Source organism: Typopeltis vanoorti, chromosome 4 (assembly GCF_054136105.1).
Source record: "Typopeltis vanoorti isolate ZY-2024b chromosome 4, IOZ_Tvanoo_1.0, whole genome shotgun sequence".
Classification (NCBI taxonomy): domain Eukaryota; kingdom Metazoa; phylum Arthropoda; class Arachnida; order Uropygi; family Thelyphonidae; genus Typopeltis; species Typopeltis vanoorti.
Window position 1 is genome coordinate 51,332,033 of NC_143552.1, and position 19,605 is coordinate 51,351,637.

General features: G+C 37.6%; 1 protein-coding gene across 5 annotated transcripts in view; it reads right to left on the minus strand.

Annotated features, from left to right (window-relative positions):
* LOC150107295 (ELMO domain-containing protein 3-like) overlaps positions 1-19,605 on the minus strand; it is a 287,770-nt gene that overhangs the window by 41,008 nt on the left and 227,157 nt on the right. For 4 of the 5 annotated variants that reach the window (XM_090391154.1, XM_090391150.1, XM_090391152.1 and 1 more), the window contains one exon: positions 1,203-1,377. The exons of the other annotated variant lie outside the window; for it this stretch is intronic. In XM_090391154.1, coding sequence (XP_090247280.1) covers positions 1,241-1,377 — 137 coding nt within the window. In that variant the 3' untranslated portion in view covers positions 1,203-1,240. Of the gene's footprint in view, positions 1-1,202; positions 1,378-19,605 lie in introns of those variants that run through there. 5 annotated transcript variants of the gene reach the window in all.

Genomic DNA, 19,605 nt, shown 5'->3' on the forward strand with positions numbered 1-19,605 from the left:
TAATCCACCAAACTCTGAAATCCACATTTCTTTCTCCATAGCTACCATTCTAGAGTCCTGATATTGCTGGCCAAGTGGTTAGCGTATCCGCTCTCCAGCCAAAAGGCTGCAGGTTCGAATCCCGCCGTGGGCATGGATGTTTGTGAATGCCTGTGAAAATACTATGGTGGTGCTGGTGGGCGATAGATGGCATTGGTATAGTTGCAGTTCGTTGGTGGATTGAGTGATGGAGACAGAGCTGTAGAGTAGGTGCCCTCCCTCGGTGAGTCTTTGGACTCCCTGGAGGTGTCAAGTAATAGTAATAATAATATAGTTTTAGCATCTCCTCTCTGGATCCTCTCCAATGTTTCTGTACCACACTGAAAATCAGTGTGGTGCAGAAACATTGGAGTCTTTGTAACACTTGCAATATGACTCTAAACTTCAGTCTACTATTAACCATCACTCCCAAATCTCAAGTCTCATCCACTTCCTTCAGTACAGGAGCATTAATATAATATGTAGCCTTCAAAATGCAGCACATTGCACTTATTAAACTACAACTTTACTCCTTTGTCTAAACCAAAAGTCTATTCAAATCTTCCTGAAGGGAATTAACATCAGTAGTATTACTTATAGTTCTCCCCAACTTTGCATCATTATAGGTTCATCATCAATGTTGTACTCTTTTCCTATTATATTCTATAATTTCTATACTTTTAATGCTAATTTTCAAAACATTTACAACAGTTTAAACTAGTTCATCTGCATCAAATGAGGTAGATTTATTTGAGTGAATTACCTCATCTACATACATTAAAGAAAGCAGCCTCCTAAAGATAAGAATGGCCTCAAAGTTTTGTAGAACAAGGAAAAGCATATAATAAAAATCTTGCAAGAATTCTCAATAGGAAAATGCAGGTTGTATTTACATTTTCACCTTGGTCACCTTTCTAAATTATACAATACAGATACTGTACAATTTTTATAGCACTCCATATTTAAGCATCCCAAGCCACATGCTAGGTGCTGTTTTTTCAGTAAACTTGTCAGTTGTTGGGAGCTTCGTGTCATGAATACCAGATAAGTAGTGATTAATGTTACTCTTATTTATTTTTTAATTTCACTTTACATTTGTATAGAAATAAAATAACTAGCACTTTTCTACAATGCTGTATTAATATTTTTATTAAACTAAACAACACACTTTGCAGGAGAGAGAGTCAAAAAAAAAAAATTTATTTTTTTTTTAGGATTTCACTTAATTTTTATACATGTCTCCGAGATCTGAAAATTGAATATTATCAGTCATTTTGCTGTAATTGCATTTTCCTTGCTTGTAATCCTGCCAACCTTGAATTATTTCTTGTGTTTTCTTTCTTGTTAAAGCTGCAACTTCTAGAAGAAAGAAAGAGATGAAAAAAAAAAAAAACATACCAATTTAAATAGTGTTATCACACATATATATAGACAGATATACCGGGCAATTATAAAATAACGTCAATAGCAAGTAATGTATTGGACGAAACACACTAATATTTGTTGACGTACACAGTGGAACATGGGGATTCGATTTAACGAAAAATAAATAGTACCAAAAGTCGCCAACAGAGGAAATTTTGGCGCTGTTTACTGAGTAAATGCATTACTTTGCATTAAAAGGAAATCATGCAATAAAAGGAAAGCCTGTGAGATTTCTTATCATTCATAGACGAACTGCTTTTCGATGCCTCTTACCATCGTGAGCATGCTTTGTTAGTCAAACTCTATTATCAGCGGAACAATAATGCCAGTGCTTGTCTTCGCGATTTTCGGCTTATGAAAAATTTACGAAAAGGACCGATTAGCATAACAAACTTACGAAAAATGATTCGGCGATTTGAAACTACTGGAACTCTAGCAGTGCAGGTAGGCAGGGGACGCAAACCAATCAATCACCAACAAGTTGAACAAGTTGCAACTGCTACTGTGGAACAGGAGATGATGAATGTGCAGGATACCAGCAGTGCACGAGCAATATCCCGGCAAACGGATATCGCATACACAATGGTCTGGAAAATCTTACATCAGATGTTGAAGTTTTATCCCTATAAAATCAGTCATGTTCAAGAATTGCACCCTGGTGATGCGGCCACACGAATCGACTTATCTTTGAGATTCTTATCACACATGGAAGTGGATGATGCATGGCCGTGGCAGATTTTATGGATTAACGAAGCGCACTTTTATTTGAACGGCGATATTAACACACGCAACTGTCGCATTTTGGCTGCAACTAATTCGCACGTGTCTGCAGATGCCTATCCACTCACCCAAAGTCACAGTGTGGTGCGGATTTACGGCATCTTTTATCATTGGTCCATACTTTTATGAGGAAAATCGCCAAAATGGACCAGTGACCTGTTCTGTCAATGCTAACAGGTATGCCAATGGAGATAAGAGGATGTCTCGATTCGACCATCTTCATGCAGGATGGTGCACCACCCCACATCAGACTTCAGGTACAGCATGTTTTGTGACAACATTTCTCTGACAGAAGAATCATTAGTTGTGCATTTCCCCACGCCATGGCCACCGAGATCGCCTGATCTCAATCCTTGTGACTTTGGGTTGTGGGGATTTCTTAAAAGCATTGTGTATCAAGGACATGTACCCGATATTCCAACTTTGAAAGATCGAATAATGTTACACGTGAGACAAATCAATTCTGATATGTTGCGAGCCACTATGGAAAATATCGTACAATGTATGCGGTTCCTGGAACATCAGAATGGTGGTCCTCATTTGTAATTAACAATAAACGTAATGAAATTGATGTGTGCTGTCTCTCATTTGCCATTTAGTCATTCATTAGTCACACCTACTAAAATTAATTTGGCAGCGCCAAAATTTCCCCTGTTGGCGATTTTTGGTATTATTTTTTTCTGTTAAATCGAATCCCCATGTTCCACTATGTACGTCTATCGAATATTGGTGTGTTTCGTCCAATACATTACTCGCTAGAGGGCTCTGAACACTTGACGTTATTTTGCAATCACCCAGTATATCATCCCAGTATATGATAGTACTACATGAAAAATTTACATCATTACTAAATTCCTATTTATAATTTTTCTCCAAATCAATCTGTTACCTGTCAAGGCTCCAACATTATCAGATCTTATATTTGTATCTTCTAAGGCACTTTTTACTGTATCAATCCACCTATATCCTGGTCTTCCTCTGGTACTTTTTCCTGCCAACCTGTTCTCTACCAGAACACAGAACACTTGTTCTGCTAATCTTTCCTCTTTCATTCTGTCCATACCACCCGAGATTAGCTCTGCTAACACATTCCTGGATGCTAACAATCAAGTTCTTTCCCAATATCCTCATTTTTAATATGATATTGCCACTGATGCCATCTGTTCGTGCCCCTAATCATTCTCATATCTGTGGTCTCTAGTCCTTGGTGCAGTGTTTTACTTCTAACCTCGCTCTCAGATCCATAAGTTAAAATTGGTTTGAACGCTGCCTTGTATACAACTAATTTAGTGTTTTTACTAATTTCTCTCTTATTCCATATAAATTTATTCAGTTGACTTCCTACCATACCAGCATGTTGATTGTGTTGTCAATTTCCATATTTAATTTACCATCTTCACTAAAAATTATGCCTAAGTAGCTGAAATGTTTTACTTGTTCTATAGGTTCTACATTCAAAATGCAGTTCATATTTTCAATGCTTCTGCCTATTTTAATTGTCTTTGTCTTGTTATTGCTGACTTTCATACTATATCTATTACAACAGTTATTCAATTTAATCAGGGAACCTTGCAGAATTGTAGTGGATTTATTTAGAAGTATAACAGCATCGACATAAATCAAAGAGCTGACATTAACATCTCTAATTTTAATATCAGGTTTAATACCACTTCCCTTCATAATGGGATCCATATAGATAATGAATAACAGAGAGAATAATGTATATCTTTGTCTGACACCAAATTCAACATTAAACCATCCTTCTGTACTTCCTTCAATTCTTGGCACCTTTCCAGATCTACAAAACTTAAATACATATCTTTGTTATATTCCCATGATTTCTCAACTATCTGTCATAAAATGAAAACCTGATCCTGACAGCCTCTATTTGGCCCGAATCCAGCTTGTTCTTCACTGGGCTTCTCTTCCACAATCCTTCTCAACCGTTTCTCAAGTATACTTCCATAAATCTTATAAGGAACATTCAGAAGAGTTTTCCTGGTAACAATTTTGGTGACAATTAGTGACACTAATGATTTTGAAAGCATATGGTGTGAGGTAGAGGTGGGCAAGTCAAAATATTTAGTGGGATGTTGCTACAGACCAAGGAGCACAGAGAGTGGGGACCAGGAGATGTTGAGACAGTTGAGCGTGGCAATTGCAAGAAGAACGATTGTTATGGAAGATTTTAACTACACCGGTATAGATTGGGGAAAGGAAGATGCATGTAGCAATAAGAGAATGGAATTTCTAGAATTCTTGAGGGACAAATGTCTTACGCAACATGTAACAGAGGGAACAAGAGGTTCAAGAGTTTTGGATTTGGTTATAGCATCAGAAGAGCTGATAATAACTGAGATGACATCTCTCCCACCAACTGGAGAGAGAGTGACCATATGGTTTTAACTTGGGAAAATGAATAGACATGCAGGAGTATCAAAGAGATGGGAATGTATGTGGAATTATAAAGCAGGTGATTATAATAGTCTTAGACGTCAACTTGGGGAAGTTTCATGGAGGGAGGAATTGGTCTAATAAGAAGCAAGTTCTTATGGATTGGCTCACTGCAAATAACATTTCTCATTCCCCAGATATGCGAAAAATTGAATTGCTTAATTTGGTCAAAAGAAACTCGCCAACAACTAAACTATTTAAATTCGACACATACTCAAAGAGCATGGATTTCTAGCTTTGAGGCTACCACCATATCATTGCGATATTAATGCTATTGAGTATGTTTGGGCAGAAGTGAAAAGTTTCATTCGCCATCGCAACGTAACTGGAGATATCGACATGTCGAAACTTTTTAAGCTTTCAGAACAGGCGACTGAAAGTATTACAGTTCAAAACTGGGGAAAATATCTTTCATGTCACCTCATTGGAAAATATGTATTGGGACAGACACTGAATTATCGAAGAATTATGCGAACCTTTGGTGATCAGTTTAAGTGAAAGTGATGGCGATTCGGACACCGATTCAGATGACTATGAAGATTAAAAGGATTTGATAATGGTATTTTTTTCCAACCTTTTTTTGCATGGGTTTGTTAAAAGAGTCACAACAAGTCATAAATAATGAATCGGTTTAGGACATTAAAGTGTCTCAGTTCTCTCAAGTGTAAGTTTAGAATATCTAAGTTCATTTGAAAAAATTTCTGTTTTTCATTATAATTATTTTTATTTTATAAAAAACTTTCTTGATAACTAATATTTAAGGAATTGACAGCGTATACTAGAAATATAGATTAAATAAACTTTAATATATACTTTCCGATATTTCGGCGAACGTCACGTTGCCATCTTCTTGGGAACTTACTACAAAGACACGTGCACACAAGTACTAATAACAGCAAATGAGACTGAATCTAGGAAGCTAGCGTTTTCCTAAAGTCCTGATGGTGCCCCTGGCGGGCTATATTGGTAGTTCTTGGCCTTTGGGCTGAAGTTCTTCTGATAAAAGTTTCCCAAATTTGGGGCAGTCTCATGCATCCAAATTTGTTGAGGTTTGGCATGTTCCTAAGAGCCGAGGCTGATTCCATGAATAGTCTTTCATACTTGAACTTGCTGCGGTGTATTACTGTGGCTTTCTTCCATCTTATTCTGTGGCGAGTATCCAGAGCGTGGTCTGCAAGCCCAGCGTGGCTGTACTGGTGAAATCGGATGTAATCCTTGTGTTCTGAGATTCTGATATTTGCTGTCCTGCCTGTTTGGCCAAAGTAGGACAGTTTACAGCTGCAAGGGACCTGGTATACACCAGGTAGGTCTAGGGGAAGTGGTTGGTCTTTGGTGGAGCGGATAAGGGATGCCAGTTTTCTATGTGGTCTGTAACAAGTGGTCAAGTCATGTTTTTTTAAGATTTTATTAATTTTTTCCGAGGTGCCTCGGATGTAGGGAATGGTGATGGATTTAGAGTAATCTTTTTTGTGAAGGGGAGGGGGTGGTGGGTTGTGGATAGCTGGGTTAAGTATTTTTTGGAGGGGGTAGCCGTTGGCTGAGAAAGTGTCACGGATGTGATTTAGTTCAGTGGTTAGGGCTTGATCATTAGAACAGATTATTTTTGCCCTGTTGAATAATGTCTTAATAACTCCATATTGTTGTGAGGGGTGGTGATGGGATTGTTGGTGAATGTATCTGCCTGTATGGGTGGGTTTTTCTATAAACTGAGAAAACCAAGGTTCCATCAGGTTGGCGGGTGACTAGTGTGTCTAGGAAGGGGAGGTTATTGTTTTCTTCTTTTTCCAGGGTGAATTTGATTCTAGGGTGTTGGTTGTTTAAGTGTGTTAGGAAGGAGAGGAGTGAATCCGGGCCGTGTGGCCAAATAGCGAAAACATCATCAACGTAGCGAAGCCATATGGTAGGTTTTTGTGGGGCTGAGTTTAAGGCTTTCTCTTCAAATGTCTCCATGAAGAAATTGGCCAAGGGTGGGGAAAGTGGTGAACCCATGGCTGTCCCCTCTATCTGTTTGTAGAACTTTCCTTGTCAAACGAAATAGCCTGAGTTCATTGTAAACTGAAATAGGGCTGAGATATCGGGAGGAAATTTAGCTTGGATTAGCTCTAAGGTTTCTTTGAGGGGGACATTCGTGAATAGGGAGGAGACATCAAAACTGACCATTATGTCATTATGTTGGAGTGTAAGGTTTTCTATACTGGCTTTGAAGTGGGCTGAGTTTTTTATGTGTGATGGTGTATTGCCAGTATAGTGTGAGAGCGCTTTGGCTAAATGCTTGGCTAGTTTGTAAGTGGGGGAATCAATGCCATCCACTATGGGACGTAATGGCACATTTTCTTTGTGTATTTTTGGGAGCCCATATATGCGTGGGGGTCTAGAGTTATAGGGTTTTATTCTGTTGGTAATCTCCACAGGCCAAGAAGTGACCTTCTTAAGGAGCCTATGGAGTTTTCTAATTTGTGAGTTGGTGGGATTGTAATCAATGGGGAGGTAAGTGGAACGATCTAATAATAAAGCCTTGAGCTTACCTGTGTAGTCTTTAAGATTGAGTACCACAGTGGCATTCCCCTTACTGATGAGACCTAGACCTACCTGGTGTATACCAGGTCCCTTGCAGCTGTAAACTGTCCTACTTTGGCCAAACAGGCAGGACAGCAAATATCAGAATCTCAGAACACAAGGATTACATCCGATTTCACCAGTACAGCCATGCTGGGCTTGCAGACCACGCTCTGGATACTCGCCACAGAATAAGATGGAAGAAAGCCACAGTAATACACCGCAGCAAGTTCAAGTATGAAAGACTATTCGTGGAATCAGCCTCGGCCCTTAGGAACATGCCAAACCTCAACAAATTTGGATGCATGAGACTGCCCCAAATTTGGGAAACTTTTATCAGAAGAACTTCAGCCCAAAGGCCAAGAACTACCAATATAGCCCGCCAGGGGGCACCATCAGGACTTTAGGAAAATGCTAGCTTCCTAGATTCAGTCTCATTTGCTGTTATTAGTACTTGTGTGCACGTGTCTTTGTAGTAAGTTCCCAAGAAGATGGCAACGTTACGTTCGCCGAAATATCGGAAAGTATATATTAAAGTTTATTTAATCTATATTTCTAGTATACGCTGTCAATTCCTTAAATATTAGTTATCATGTTTAACCAGCGTATAAGCCTCTCAACAAGAATAAGAAAACTTTCTTAAAAATAAACTTAGTTAAATTTTTGTTTTATGCTATACCTTTTTTAATTTTGTTAATACTCTACGTACATTTTTTCAACTGTTATACAAGCAAAATAGTTACACTTTAAAAACTACAATGTTCGTAAAAGAAAAGCTAAATTTTCCTACCCATAGTAATAAACAAACACATCCAGAAAACAGATTGATTACCCTATTATCGGAATGGATTCTCCTTTTTCTGACATGCGCAGAAGTGTCGAGGGACCTCTAATCAGTGGGTGAACTATATGAGACCTCAAACGAGGATATCAGATGGATAACGGGACTGGAACATACCAACATAATCTATATTCGTCTGTAATTAGCATTATGATGATGATGATGATGACGTATATAACAAAAAATATATTCAAAATTTATGCAGAACTCGTCAAAACTGATATACAGCAATCGCTCGATTAATGCGCCTCCAAGTAGCGCGTCATTTTTTTTCTATACCCAAATTTGACTCTAAAATTCGATTAGTGAGCCCATATACATCTTAAAAATAAATGTTACAGATTTTGAAAATTTTTCTCTCTGTACATTTTTATGGCTAACTATTTGTAAAAAAGCACTCACTGGGATGAAATAATTTAGTTACCGATTTAAAACATTTCACAAAGTGAATTTTAATGGTGTACTACACTATTTGCATGTACACTCTGTTCCAAATTTACCACCAAAATGTAATTCATCTACTAATTACAGAGCCTTTTGATGATCATATCTCGTTCCTCCTTTGCAACTGTTTTCCTTAATTTTTTAATTTAAAGTATTTTCCCAGCCTTTCATCATGAGTAAAAGAATTAATGAGCAAAAAGTGGAAGTGTGAAAATGATTCAAAAAGTAATTTCATTGGAAGAAAAACTTGGAATAATAAAGAAAAATTAACAAGGTGAGTCCAGAGCAAAGATAGGACAAGAACACAAAAATGGGTGAATGAAGTCTAAGAGCAATTCTAAGCAAAGCTGCTGAATACAAAGAGAAAGATAAGACTGCTTCAAGTTCATCATGCATGCAGACCACTCAAAATCAAAGTATTATAATGATTCAATTAGAGAAACTTCTTTCTACAAGGATCGAAGATTGTAACCAAAAATGGATCCCACTAAACACTGACTTTATTAAATCAAAAGCATTAAGTCATTTTGCAACCTTGAAAGAAAGAGCTATCAATGATGGAAAAGACGAAGAAGAATTCCACACTAGTGCTGGGTGATTTGAGCATTTCAAAAAAGAGAAATAGTCTACATAATGTTTGAATCACAGGCAAAGCTGCAAGTGCAGATAACGAGGTGGCCACAAATTATCCAGAGATTTTGAAGAAAATTGTAGCAGAAGGGAGGGGGGGGGGACTATTGTGACTAACAAATATTTAATGTCAATGAAACCAGCCCTTTTTTTTTTGGAAGCAAATGCCTTCCAAGACTTTTCTGGCCAAATCAGAAAAGTCACAGCCTGGTTATAAAGTCGAATGACATTTCTGCTGGCAATATACGAGCCATTTGGAATCACATTGTGCAAAATAGATTTTAGAAACTTTTCAAATGAATCTAAGTTAATTAAATCTCATTCTGAGAAATTGGGTGATTCCACCCTGTATAATTTAGATGCACAGCAGGAAGATCCTGAAGAATATGAAGAAAATTTAATCACTGACAAGCCCAAAGAGATTTCACAGAAACAATCTGAAAATGTTCGTACAATCGAAGTTTTTAAACAGCAATGCTTAGAGGCTGGCCCTGATGAAGAGAGAAGCAGTAAAATTTGCAGAAGAGTAGAAGAGGCAATAGGGCCAAACTGTCAGTTGTATGCAAGAAACAAAATGTCCTCCAAACTACCTTAGCTCAATTCTTTGTTAAGAAGTAGAATAATAAATTGATATTCTGAATATGTTTTATTGTCTATGAGCTTCATGATTTTCCTTTAACTAGGGGCCCTGAGATATACCCTAATTCTTTTATAAAAAATAAGGGTCAAAAAAGAAATGTGAGGAACAAATTACACTTTTTCCCATAGGTTATTATATTTGACTAGTGCGTTTTCGATTAATGCGCCTGTTTTAAAGAATGCATTAATCGAGGGATTGCTGTACATTTATTCCAATGATGCTCCAGCGCCATTCTCCCGTCCCTGTAGTGGTTCTCAGTAAGATCTGCAAAATACTCCTCTACAGCTGCAATCTCCTCTTGATTTGAAGAAAAACGCTGATTAGTGTTGCCATCTGTGGTCAATAGTGTTCCCATCTATGGTCAAGAACTTTTCAGACCATCCTCTTATATATAAAAACAGTATGTGAAAGAGATGATAATCGTGGCAGGAACGAATGATTTGAAAGAGGACAAAATGGAAATGATAGAGGATGTGAGGGAGTTGTTTGAGGTAGCAAAAGAGAAGAGTGAGAGAGTTAGGATGGTGAGTATCTTACCGCGGTATGACAGCGAAGTGTTTAGAAGGAGGGCCATAATTGCCAATAACTTTATGCGTGGGTTATGCATGGAGAGTGGTGTGGAATTTGTGGATGTGTGGAATGAGTTCGATGGGCAAAAGGACTTATATAAGATGGATGGGTTACATTTGAATGGAGTTGGTGTACGGAGACTTGAAAGAGTGTTGATGAATGATGTGGAAGTGGATGTACAGACTCAGGGAAACTAGATTTATTAAGAGGGGGGATAGACGTGCAGACTTTAGGGGGGGCAGTTAAGTGTATGAATGAGTATATTATGCCCGAGCGAGTACGACGGACAACAAATCAGAATGGGATAGTTAGTATAAGGCATCAAAGTAGGGATGGGACAAATGGGCTTCTGCGATTCATGTACACCAATGCCAGGAGTATTAGGAACGAGAAGGAAGAGTTTTTGGCCATGGTTGGCACTTCCATGCCACAGGTTGTCGGTATTAGTGAAACATGGCTGACAGAAGATGATAAAGCTAGTGGGATTGAATGCGACTGGTATAGCGTGTTCAGGAGTAACAGGGTGAATAAAAAGGGGGGGAGGAGTGTTATTGATGATAGATGATGAGCTTCAGCCAAGGAGTATAGAAGTTGAACTGCAGGATGGGGAAAAAAGCACATTTGAGGCTGTTTGGTGTGAGATAGAATCTAGCAGAACAAAATATACAATTGGGTGCTGCTATAGACCGGGTGATGGAGTGGATGGTGGGGATAGTATGCATAAGCAAATAGAAGAAATGAGTGGAAGGAGGGTAATTATTATGGGTGATTTCAATTATGGTAACATTGACTGGAAAGAGGAGAGGGCACGTGGGAGGAAGGAATTGGATTTTATGCGGTTATTAAGGGACAACTATCTACGGCAACATGTATTGGAAAATACCAGGGGGCAGAGAGTGCTGGACTAGTAATTGCAAATGAGAATGTGGCTGTAACAAACATGACCATGTTGCCACCAATTGGTGAGAGTGACCATAAGGTCATGACTTGGGAGGTGGCTAAAGGAGTTGAATTTACAATTAAGACAGGGTACATGTGGAATTACCGGGCTGGTAAGTATGACAAGCTTAGGTGTGTGCTTGGCTCAATGCCATGGCATGTAAAACTGCAAGGGCAGTTTTACATGCTGATATTGATATGTTGATAGTGCATGGGAGGTGGTTAAGAACTGTTTGCAGGAGGCAATGGTTGACTGTATACCAAGAGTCTGAATAATAAATCAAGTAGGGGTTAAATGGATGAATAACACTATTAAGCTTGAGCTGCAAAAAAAGAAACAATTGTGGAGGGAATTTAAGGAGAAGGGTGACCATCAGGCACAGGAACAGTATAAAGCTCAGGCCAGGATGGTAACAAGGGTGGTAAGAAAAGCAAAAGCAGATTACAAAAGGAAATTGGCCACGCAGGCTAAAGAGAATCCCAAACAGTTTTTTCAATATGTTGCAAGTAAAAGGAAAAATGCTCATGGTAGAATGATCTTAAAAAATGCTGAGGGTAGGGAGGTAACCGAATCAGTCGATATTGTGGAATTACTGAGCGAGCACTTTGCAAGAGTATATCATCCAGGTGGCGACTTTGCAGGAATGGAAGAACCAACAGCTTATACTGGAATTGTGATGAACGAAGTAGAGGTAACTAGTCTATTACAGAACCTCAATGTCAATACATCTGTGGGATTGGATGGTATACCAGCTCGTGTCGTACATGAAGCGGCCAAAGAATTATCAGTGCCCTTGACCATTTTGTTTAATTTGAGTCTCAGGACTGGGTCAGTCCCAAGGGGGTGGAAAGAGGGGAAAATAGTTCCACTGCATAAAGGAAGTTCCAAGGCTGCTGTTGAAAATTACCGGCCAATCAGCATAACAGGAGTCATTATCAAGGTCTTAGAGAAAATAGTCAAGAGGAAAATACAAGATTGGATAGAAGAAAATGGGATACTGTATCGGGGACAGCATGGTTTTGTGAAGGGTAGGTCATGCCTCAGTAACTTGCTCACATATTATAACACAGTGATGGCTGAACTGGATAAGGGTAATGGGTTTACAGTGATTCTACTGGACCTTGCTAAGGCCTTTGACAGGATACCACATGGAATTCTAATCAGTAAATTGCAGCATATAGGAATGGACATAGGGTTGGTGAGATGGATAGGAGGGTGGTTGACGGAGAGATATCAGAGAGTGGTTTACTCAGGAGTAGAGTCCATAAGACGGCCTGTGACTAGTGGTGTGCCACAAGGATCTGTTCTTGGACCACTGCTGTTTAATTTGTTCATAAATGATATAGGAAAGGATCTGAGAGGAACAGTTCATTTGTTTGCGGATGATGCGAAGTTGGGTAGGGCAATAGTGAATGCAGATGACGTCAAAATTTTGCAGGATGATTTGGATAGATTGGAGGTCTGGGCTAAGGAGAATGGATGTCAATTTAATGTGGCAAAATGTAAGGTTATGCATTTTGGGGTGAAAAGATTGCCTGCAGTTTACTGCATTGGTGGAACCGTGCTCCAGGAAATTGATGAGGCATGAGATTTAGGAGTGTTGGTGGATAAGGAATTGAAATTTAGGGGACACATTGCAAAAGTGGCCAAATCAGCTCATCAAATCTGAAGAATACGTTGACAAGCAGGTTATTGTTCCTCTGTATCGAGCCTTGATAAGACCCCATCTCGACTACTGTGCTCAGATTTGGTCACCTAGGTTTCTTCTTGATGGGGAGGAGGTGGAGAGGATCCAGAGGCGAGTGACCAAGATGATAGCAGGTCTGTGGAATGAACCGTATGAGAACAGGTTGAGGATTTGTGGGTTGCAAAAATTGGTTGATAGGCAGAGGAGGAGAGATATGATTGAGACATTCAAATTACTGAAGGGTTTCTATAAAATTAATTCAGAAGATATTTTTGAGAACAGGGCTGGTTGTGGGAAGACTAGGGGACATCCATGGAAACTGGGCAAAAGTGTGGTTAGTAGAGGTGTTAGAGCTGGGTTCTTTACTTTTAGAGTAGTGAATGAGTGGAATGCGCTCCCTGAGTCTGTGGTGGATGCTGTGACAGTGAATGAGTTTAAGGCGAGGTATGATAGATACTGTATGAATGTCAAATAGTTGTGATGAATATGATCTGGGGCCTCCCTCGATGAGTCTAATGACTCCCTGGAGTTGCCCGTAATAATAGTAATAGTAATAATAATAATATTAAAAATTTACCAGGAACTCGTCAAAATTTATAGATTCCAAATTAGAATTAGATATTATCTGGTTGGTCAGTATTTGACTGTACTACAAACTGTTTCTCACTGCTAAATGATGAACTGTGCCAGTTGCTAGTTCATCATCCAATCACAGTCACAGAAATTATCAATTTGTAGTATAAGCCAAATGTAAGTGCTGAACAAGTGGACAGATGACATGTTAGTTTTAAAACTGTCCTATGCAACCTAATTATTTGAATATTGGAAAAATTGATGTATTTTACCTTTTCAAGTGGTCCCTTTCTGCTAACCACAGTTTTTGTATCCTTTCCTATTTTTTTTTTTTTTTCGAAATATGTAAATATTTTACTTCAAATATAAAATGCATTCTTAGCAGTAATCATTTATTTATATATAGTCTTCAAGACTATAACGGGAAAGTAACTTCTTGCCACTTAATTAAATGATCTTTTAAGTAGAGATTTTCATCCAATACATTCATCTTGTCAAGGATGCAAGAAACTTTTATGAGGACTTTTCAACTGAAAGTGATTTAGCCTGTCTCATAGAAAGGTTGTCCTAAAAACTGTGGATTTCCCGTCATCCTGCAAATCAGACAAACTAGCTGGAGAACACACAGTTAACAGCCATAATATACTTGTAGCCTTAATTGTTTCGAGTATAATATCAACCAATCAATCATCATACACTCAAACTACTTTGTGGTCTGCAGGTAAATGCATCTGAAAATGCATTGTGTTAGTGGCCACATGAAGTACACTGACAAATGTGGTGTGGAATTATGACATAGTAATAATAAATTTTACAAATTTTAAACTTTTTTTTCTAGTCATGTGACATTGATATCCTTAGAAATTCCTTGTCAATAAATAAAAGTGCATGATATTAAAAGAAGTCCTGGAATAAATAATCCATTTATTTCCTTATAATTTGGAAAATAATTGCCTTTGTGATAACTAAGATTCCAAGATATATTTCATATTATTTCTTTTGACAAAGTAATGATTTAATTATTTAATTTTAAAACTTGGCTAAGAGGATAGGAAATGACAGAAGTAAGCTCCATATTATCTCAAGCATTGCTAATTAGTGGTAATAAATTATTATTTTTTTTTATGTTGATCTGCCTCATGGAAGACTAGTAATCCATAGCATACTACACATTTAATACTCTGAATAGATTGAAGATTAAATAATTTAGGATCTCTGTATTAAAAATCAAAGCCACTTCAGTCTATCAATAAGCACAGATAGTCTCACACAAGAAACAAATATCATTTATCACCTAAAAACTTTCAAAAACATCTGTGTCACACTGAGGTTCAAGTCCTCACTTACTGATTTCAGATCAGAGACACCATCTACTCTAACAACCCAGGCTGAAAATGTTCCTCTTCAGATACCCCCCTTTCCTATATCCTTGAAATGGACATACAGATGTTGATAAATAATAATAATAATAATAATAAACTTTATGACTGTTGGTAGTCATTAAATGAACTGGTTTTATTATTATGTGTATATATATATATATATATATATATATATATATATACACACAGAGGGCGCTGTGTAGGCATATGAACAGGCACATGGTGATATTGCTGCCTCTGTTTTTTATAGTTTTAAAGTGGTTCCAACTCCTGTTTTTAATTTGAAAGTGTTCCTAAGTAACTCTACCAGCCATGCTGAAGACAGTCATATAAAATTCACCAAACTCGGCTAAGAAGAAACCAAATTTTGAAGTGTTGAAAAGTGAACAGAGAGGGCCGTGTTCAACAATGAGCGAAGAACAAAGGACGTCACCATCTTTACAATCACACCACAATTACTCAAGGGAAGAAAAGTGAGTCATGAAGTGTATCAAATGCCTGGAGGATTTATCGTCCGACAGAAATCAAATAACCTGTACGAAATGCAGTAGGATTCTACACCTAAAATGTGCTGGCTTTTCAGAAACAACCTGGCAACGTAAAACCAATGCAACACGCAAGGAATGGAAGTTGTAATCTGCAGGAGGCACAAAGAAACGCACCTAAGGCAGCCACCTACAACGCAGCCGATTATACCAGAGACAAAATCAGATGACGAACTGAACAGACAAAAAAATGCAGGTAAGTCCTATAATTTCAACTCTTTAAATACACTAATAGAAAATGATCTAGAGACTATTATTATTATTATAATTATTATTATTACATCACACCTCCAGGGAGTCCAAAGATTCATCGAGGGAAGGTATCTACTCTACAACTCTACGTCTCACTGCTCCACCAACCTTCATCATCTAACATCAACACCATCTGCCACCACTAGTACTCTCGCAGACAATCACAAACATCCATGCCCACAGCAGGATTCGAACCCACAGCCTTTTGGCTGCAGAGTGGATAAGCTAACCACTCGGCCAACCAGGCCGACTATAAAAGCCAGCTTAGTAGATCTTGTGCAAGAACTGTTCAACAAACAGAACGAACAAATAACAAAAAAAATCTACCGAATATGAAGATTTGGTCAAACATAATAATTTAGCAGTGATAGAAGTGTTGCAAACGGTAAAAGACATCAAAATCAGCATTAACGCACTAAATGACAGGCAACACAATTTGACGAAAGAAACATCCGAACTCCGTCGAGAACTTCATTCTCTAAAACTACAATACAAAGGTTTTAAAGAAGAAAACTGCACCTACAGAAAACCTCAGAGATGTAGTTTTAAAATTAGGCCATGCAATTGACATCCCCCTACAGCTTAATGACATTCAGACTGTAAATTGGATTCCTAGGAAGAGCAAAAAAAAAAGGCTTGCCATGACCTGCACCACTCATAGTTCGTCTTACAAGCAAGTCCACAAGAGACAATCTCATAAAAGCCAGCAGACAGAAAAAAACAGTTGCCAAGGGCTTGAACGCACCAATCTTCCTATCTGAATATTTAACACCATTTAACCAGAATCTGTTGTACCAAGCAGAAACAGAAAAAAATTACCAATTTTTGTGGATCAGAGATGCCAAGATATTCTTGAGGAAGTCACAAACTTCAAAACCGATACAAATTAAAAGCTCAGAAGACATAGAAACGCCGCCACAGTGAAAAAAAAAAAAAAGTCTCCTAATTAGTTCAAAAAGAAGACCACAATAAAAATGAATGTGAACCACCAAGACAGATGCAATAACACCAGAACATACTGGCAATTGTACTTTAATCGGACCTTTCAAATCATTCATTGGACCTCCGAAACATCAGCCTACTTCCAACACAGCAATCAAATCAATAATAAAAAAAAACATATATCTAACCAGTGTCATCCTCAGATAAGCAGATTAAAAAGCTTCAAGGATGCAAGCAGAAACATTACATCTCAACCAAAATTTAAAAAAATATATATTATTTATTACATTGAAGTGCTGTAGTTACAACATTGTTAAATATAAAAAAGCAAAATTGTAAAATATATATAACTTACTGTTATGCTATAAATGCTGGGAAAAAAATTTAACCTTATCCAATTGCAAACTATAAATTACCATCCATAGTAACTATTATTAATGCATTTTAGAATACAAAAAACAGAAAAATTTGTATGAAATTCACTGTAAAAAACATATATATGTAATATGTAAATATATGTAAATATGTGTATATATGTAAATGCTCTGTAAGATGATAAAAAAAAAAATTAAGACAAACCTCCAGGGAGGCCACACACACACACACACACACACACACACACACACACACACACACACACACACACACACACACACACACCAGCTATCATACTTATTCTTGAATTCATTCACACTGCTTGCACTCACAACATCCAATGGCAATCCATTCCAATCACACACCACCCTCTGATCTAGACCTCACAGCCTTCATTCTCAGCTTCCAAGGATGCCCTCTTGTCCTTTCCCTGCCCTCCAAAATTGAAATCCTGTATGACCCTTTCAGAAGTTCATAAGTCTTAATCATGTCGCCTCTCTTTCTCCTGTTTGCTAGTATCTGCAGTCTACAAATTCAGAATCTGTCTTTGTAATCAGTATTCCACAATCCTGATATCATTTTTAACATTCTCCTTTGTATATCACAACCACAACAGAACCAGGAGACCAGACCTGTGCACAATAGTCCAAGTGAGGTCTTATCAAAGTTTTGTAAAGAGGCAAAATTACATCCTTATCTTTACATGGGAACGCTCATTTCAGCATTGCTATTATCTTTTGAGTTGTATTTGCAATCTTAGCCATATGGCCCCTGAACTTCAACTTCCTATCTACTAACACTCCAAGATCCTTAGCCTGATCAGTTTCTTCTTGCATAATTCCAGCAATATAATACAACATTGGAATATCTAATCATGCAAAGTGAATGACTTTACATTTACTGACATTGAACTGACACCCATTTTCCCATTCCCATAATTCCAGCCTATTCAAATCATTTTGCAAAGTAATCAGGAATGCTGCTGCTGTATATCAGCAGCATTCCTGATTACCCTAGCTATCTTTGCATCATCAACAAACAGCTGAATGTTGCTTGTCAAATCCTTCTCAATATCATTAATGTCCTGCCCTGACAGGACATTAATGATACTGACAGGACATCAATATCATTAATGTCCTGTCAGGCGTCTTCTCCCTCCAGGAGATTAACTACCATGTGTCTCCACCATGTCCTATTCTGCACCTCTCTGCTGCATTCCTCATATGAGAGATAGGTCCAGTCTTCTATATTTTTCATCCACTCCAGTCTTTGTCTTCCTCTTTCCCTCAACGGTTTCTTCGAGAAGTGTCCTTTGTAGGCAGTTATATCTCAGAAATCCAAAATAGCTGACTTTTCTTTTTTTAATTTCTTTCATCAGGCTCCTGTTTATGCCTACCATCTCTAATACCTCTTCATTTGTCCTTCCATGATATCCTCATAATTCTTTGCAGCATCCACATTTCAAAGGCCTCCAGTTTTTCACACTCAGATTGGAGAGTGTCCATGTCTCTACCCTATATAATAATGTAAACCATATGTAGCATTTGGAGATTCTTAGTCTTGTTTTCAGATTTAATTCACTAGATGTTAGTAGATTTTTCATAATGTTGAAAGTTGACCGAGCAATTTCAATCTTTTTCTAATTTCATCTTCTGTCCTGCCATTCTCTGTGATCAAGTGTCCAAGGTATATGTATTTTTGCACCTGTTCTAATTTATTTCCTTTTATATTGATGCATATTTTTGGTATTTCCTTTTCTCTTGAAATTATCATGATTTTTGTCTTTTTAAAGTTGAAACTGAGTCCATACAGTTTGCTGTACTTGAGGGTTTCATTATAAGAGTTTTGAGGTCATATTTGTTTTCAGCTAGAATAATCATGTCATCTGCATATCTTAGGTTATTAATATTTCTGGCACCTACAGTGATTCCTTTGAGGTTACTAATTTTATTAAATATTTCTTCTGTGTACAGGTTAAAGAGAATCGGAGAAAAGACACAGCCTTGTCTCACACCTTTCTGAACTGGGAATTCTTCTGAGGTCTCTCTATTTATTCTCAGAGATGCAGTCCATTCCCAGTAAAGATTAGTTAATAGCTTAATGTCTTTTCCATCCATGCCTATTTTTGAAAGTATTTCAATTAATTGTTCATGTTGGACATTGTTGAATGCCTTTTTGTAATCTATGAAGCAGAGGTACACATCTTTTTCTAGATATCTTTCTATGATGGCTCTGACGTTGAAAATACCTTCTCTTGTACCTACATTTTCCTTGAAGCCACTTTGTGTATCATTTATTTCTATGTTTATTTTTCTTTTATTTCTTTCAAGAATAATGTATAGGAGGCCTTCTGATACTTGACTGATGAGACTGACTGTCCTGAACTCTTCACATCTTGTAGCTTTTGTTTTTTTGGGAAATGGAACGAAAATTGAGTGATTAATATCTTTGGGTCTCGTATATTTTATTGCATAATTTTGTTAGAAATTTCAGTCCTCCTTCATCGAGAGCCCTCAACTTCACAGAGTAAAATGGATGGCCCTTCTAAATC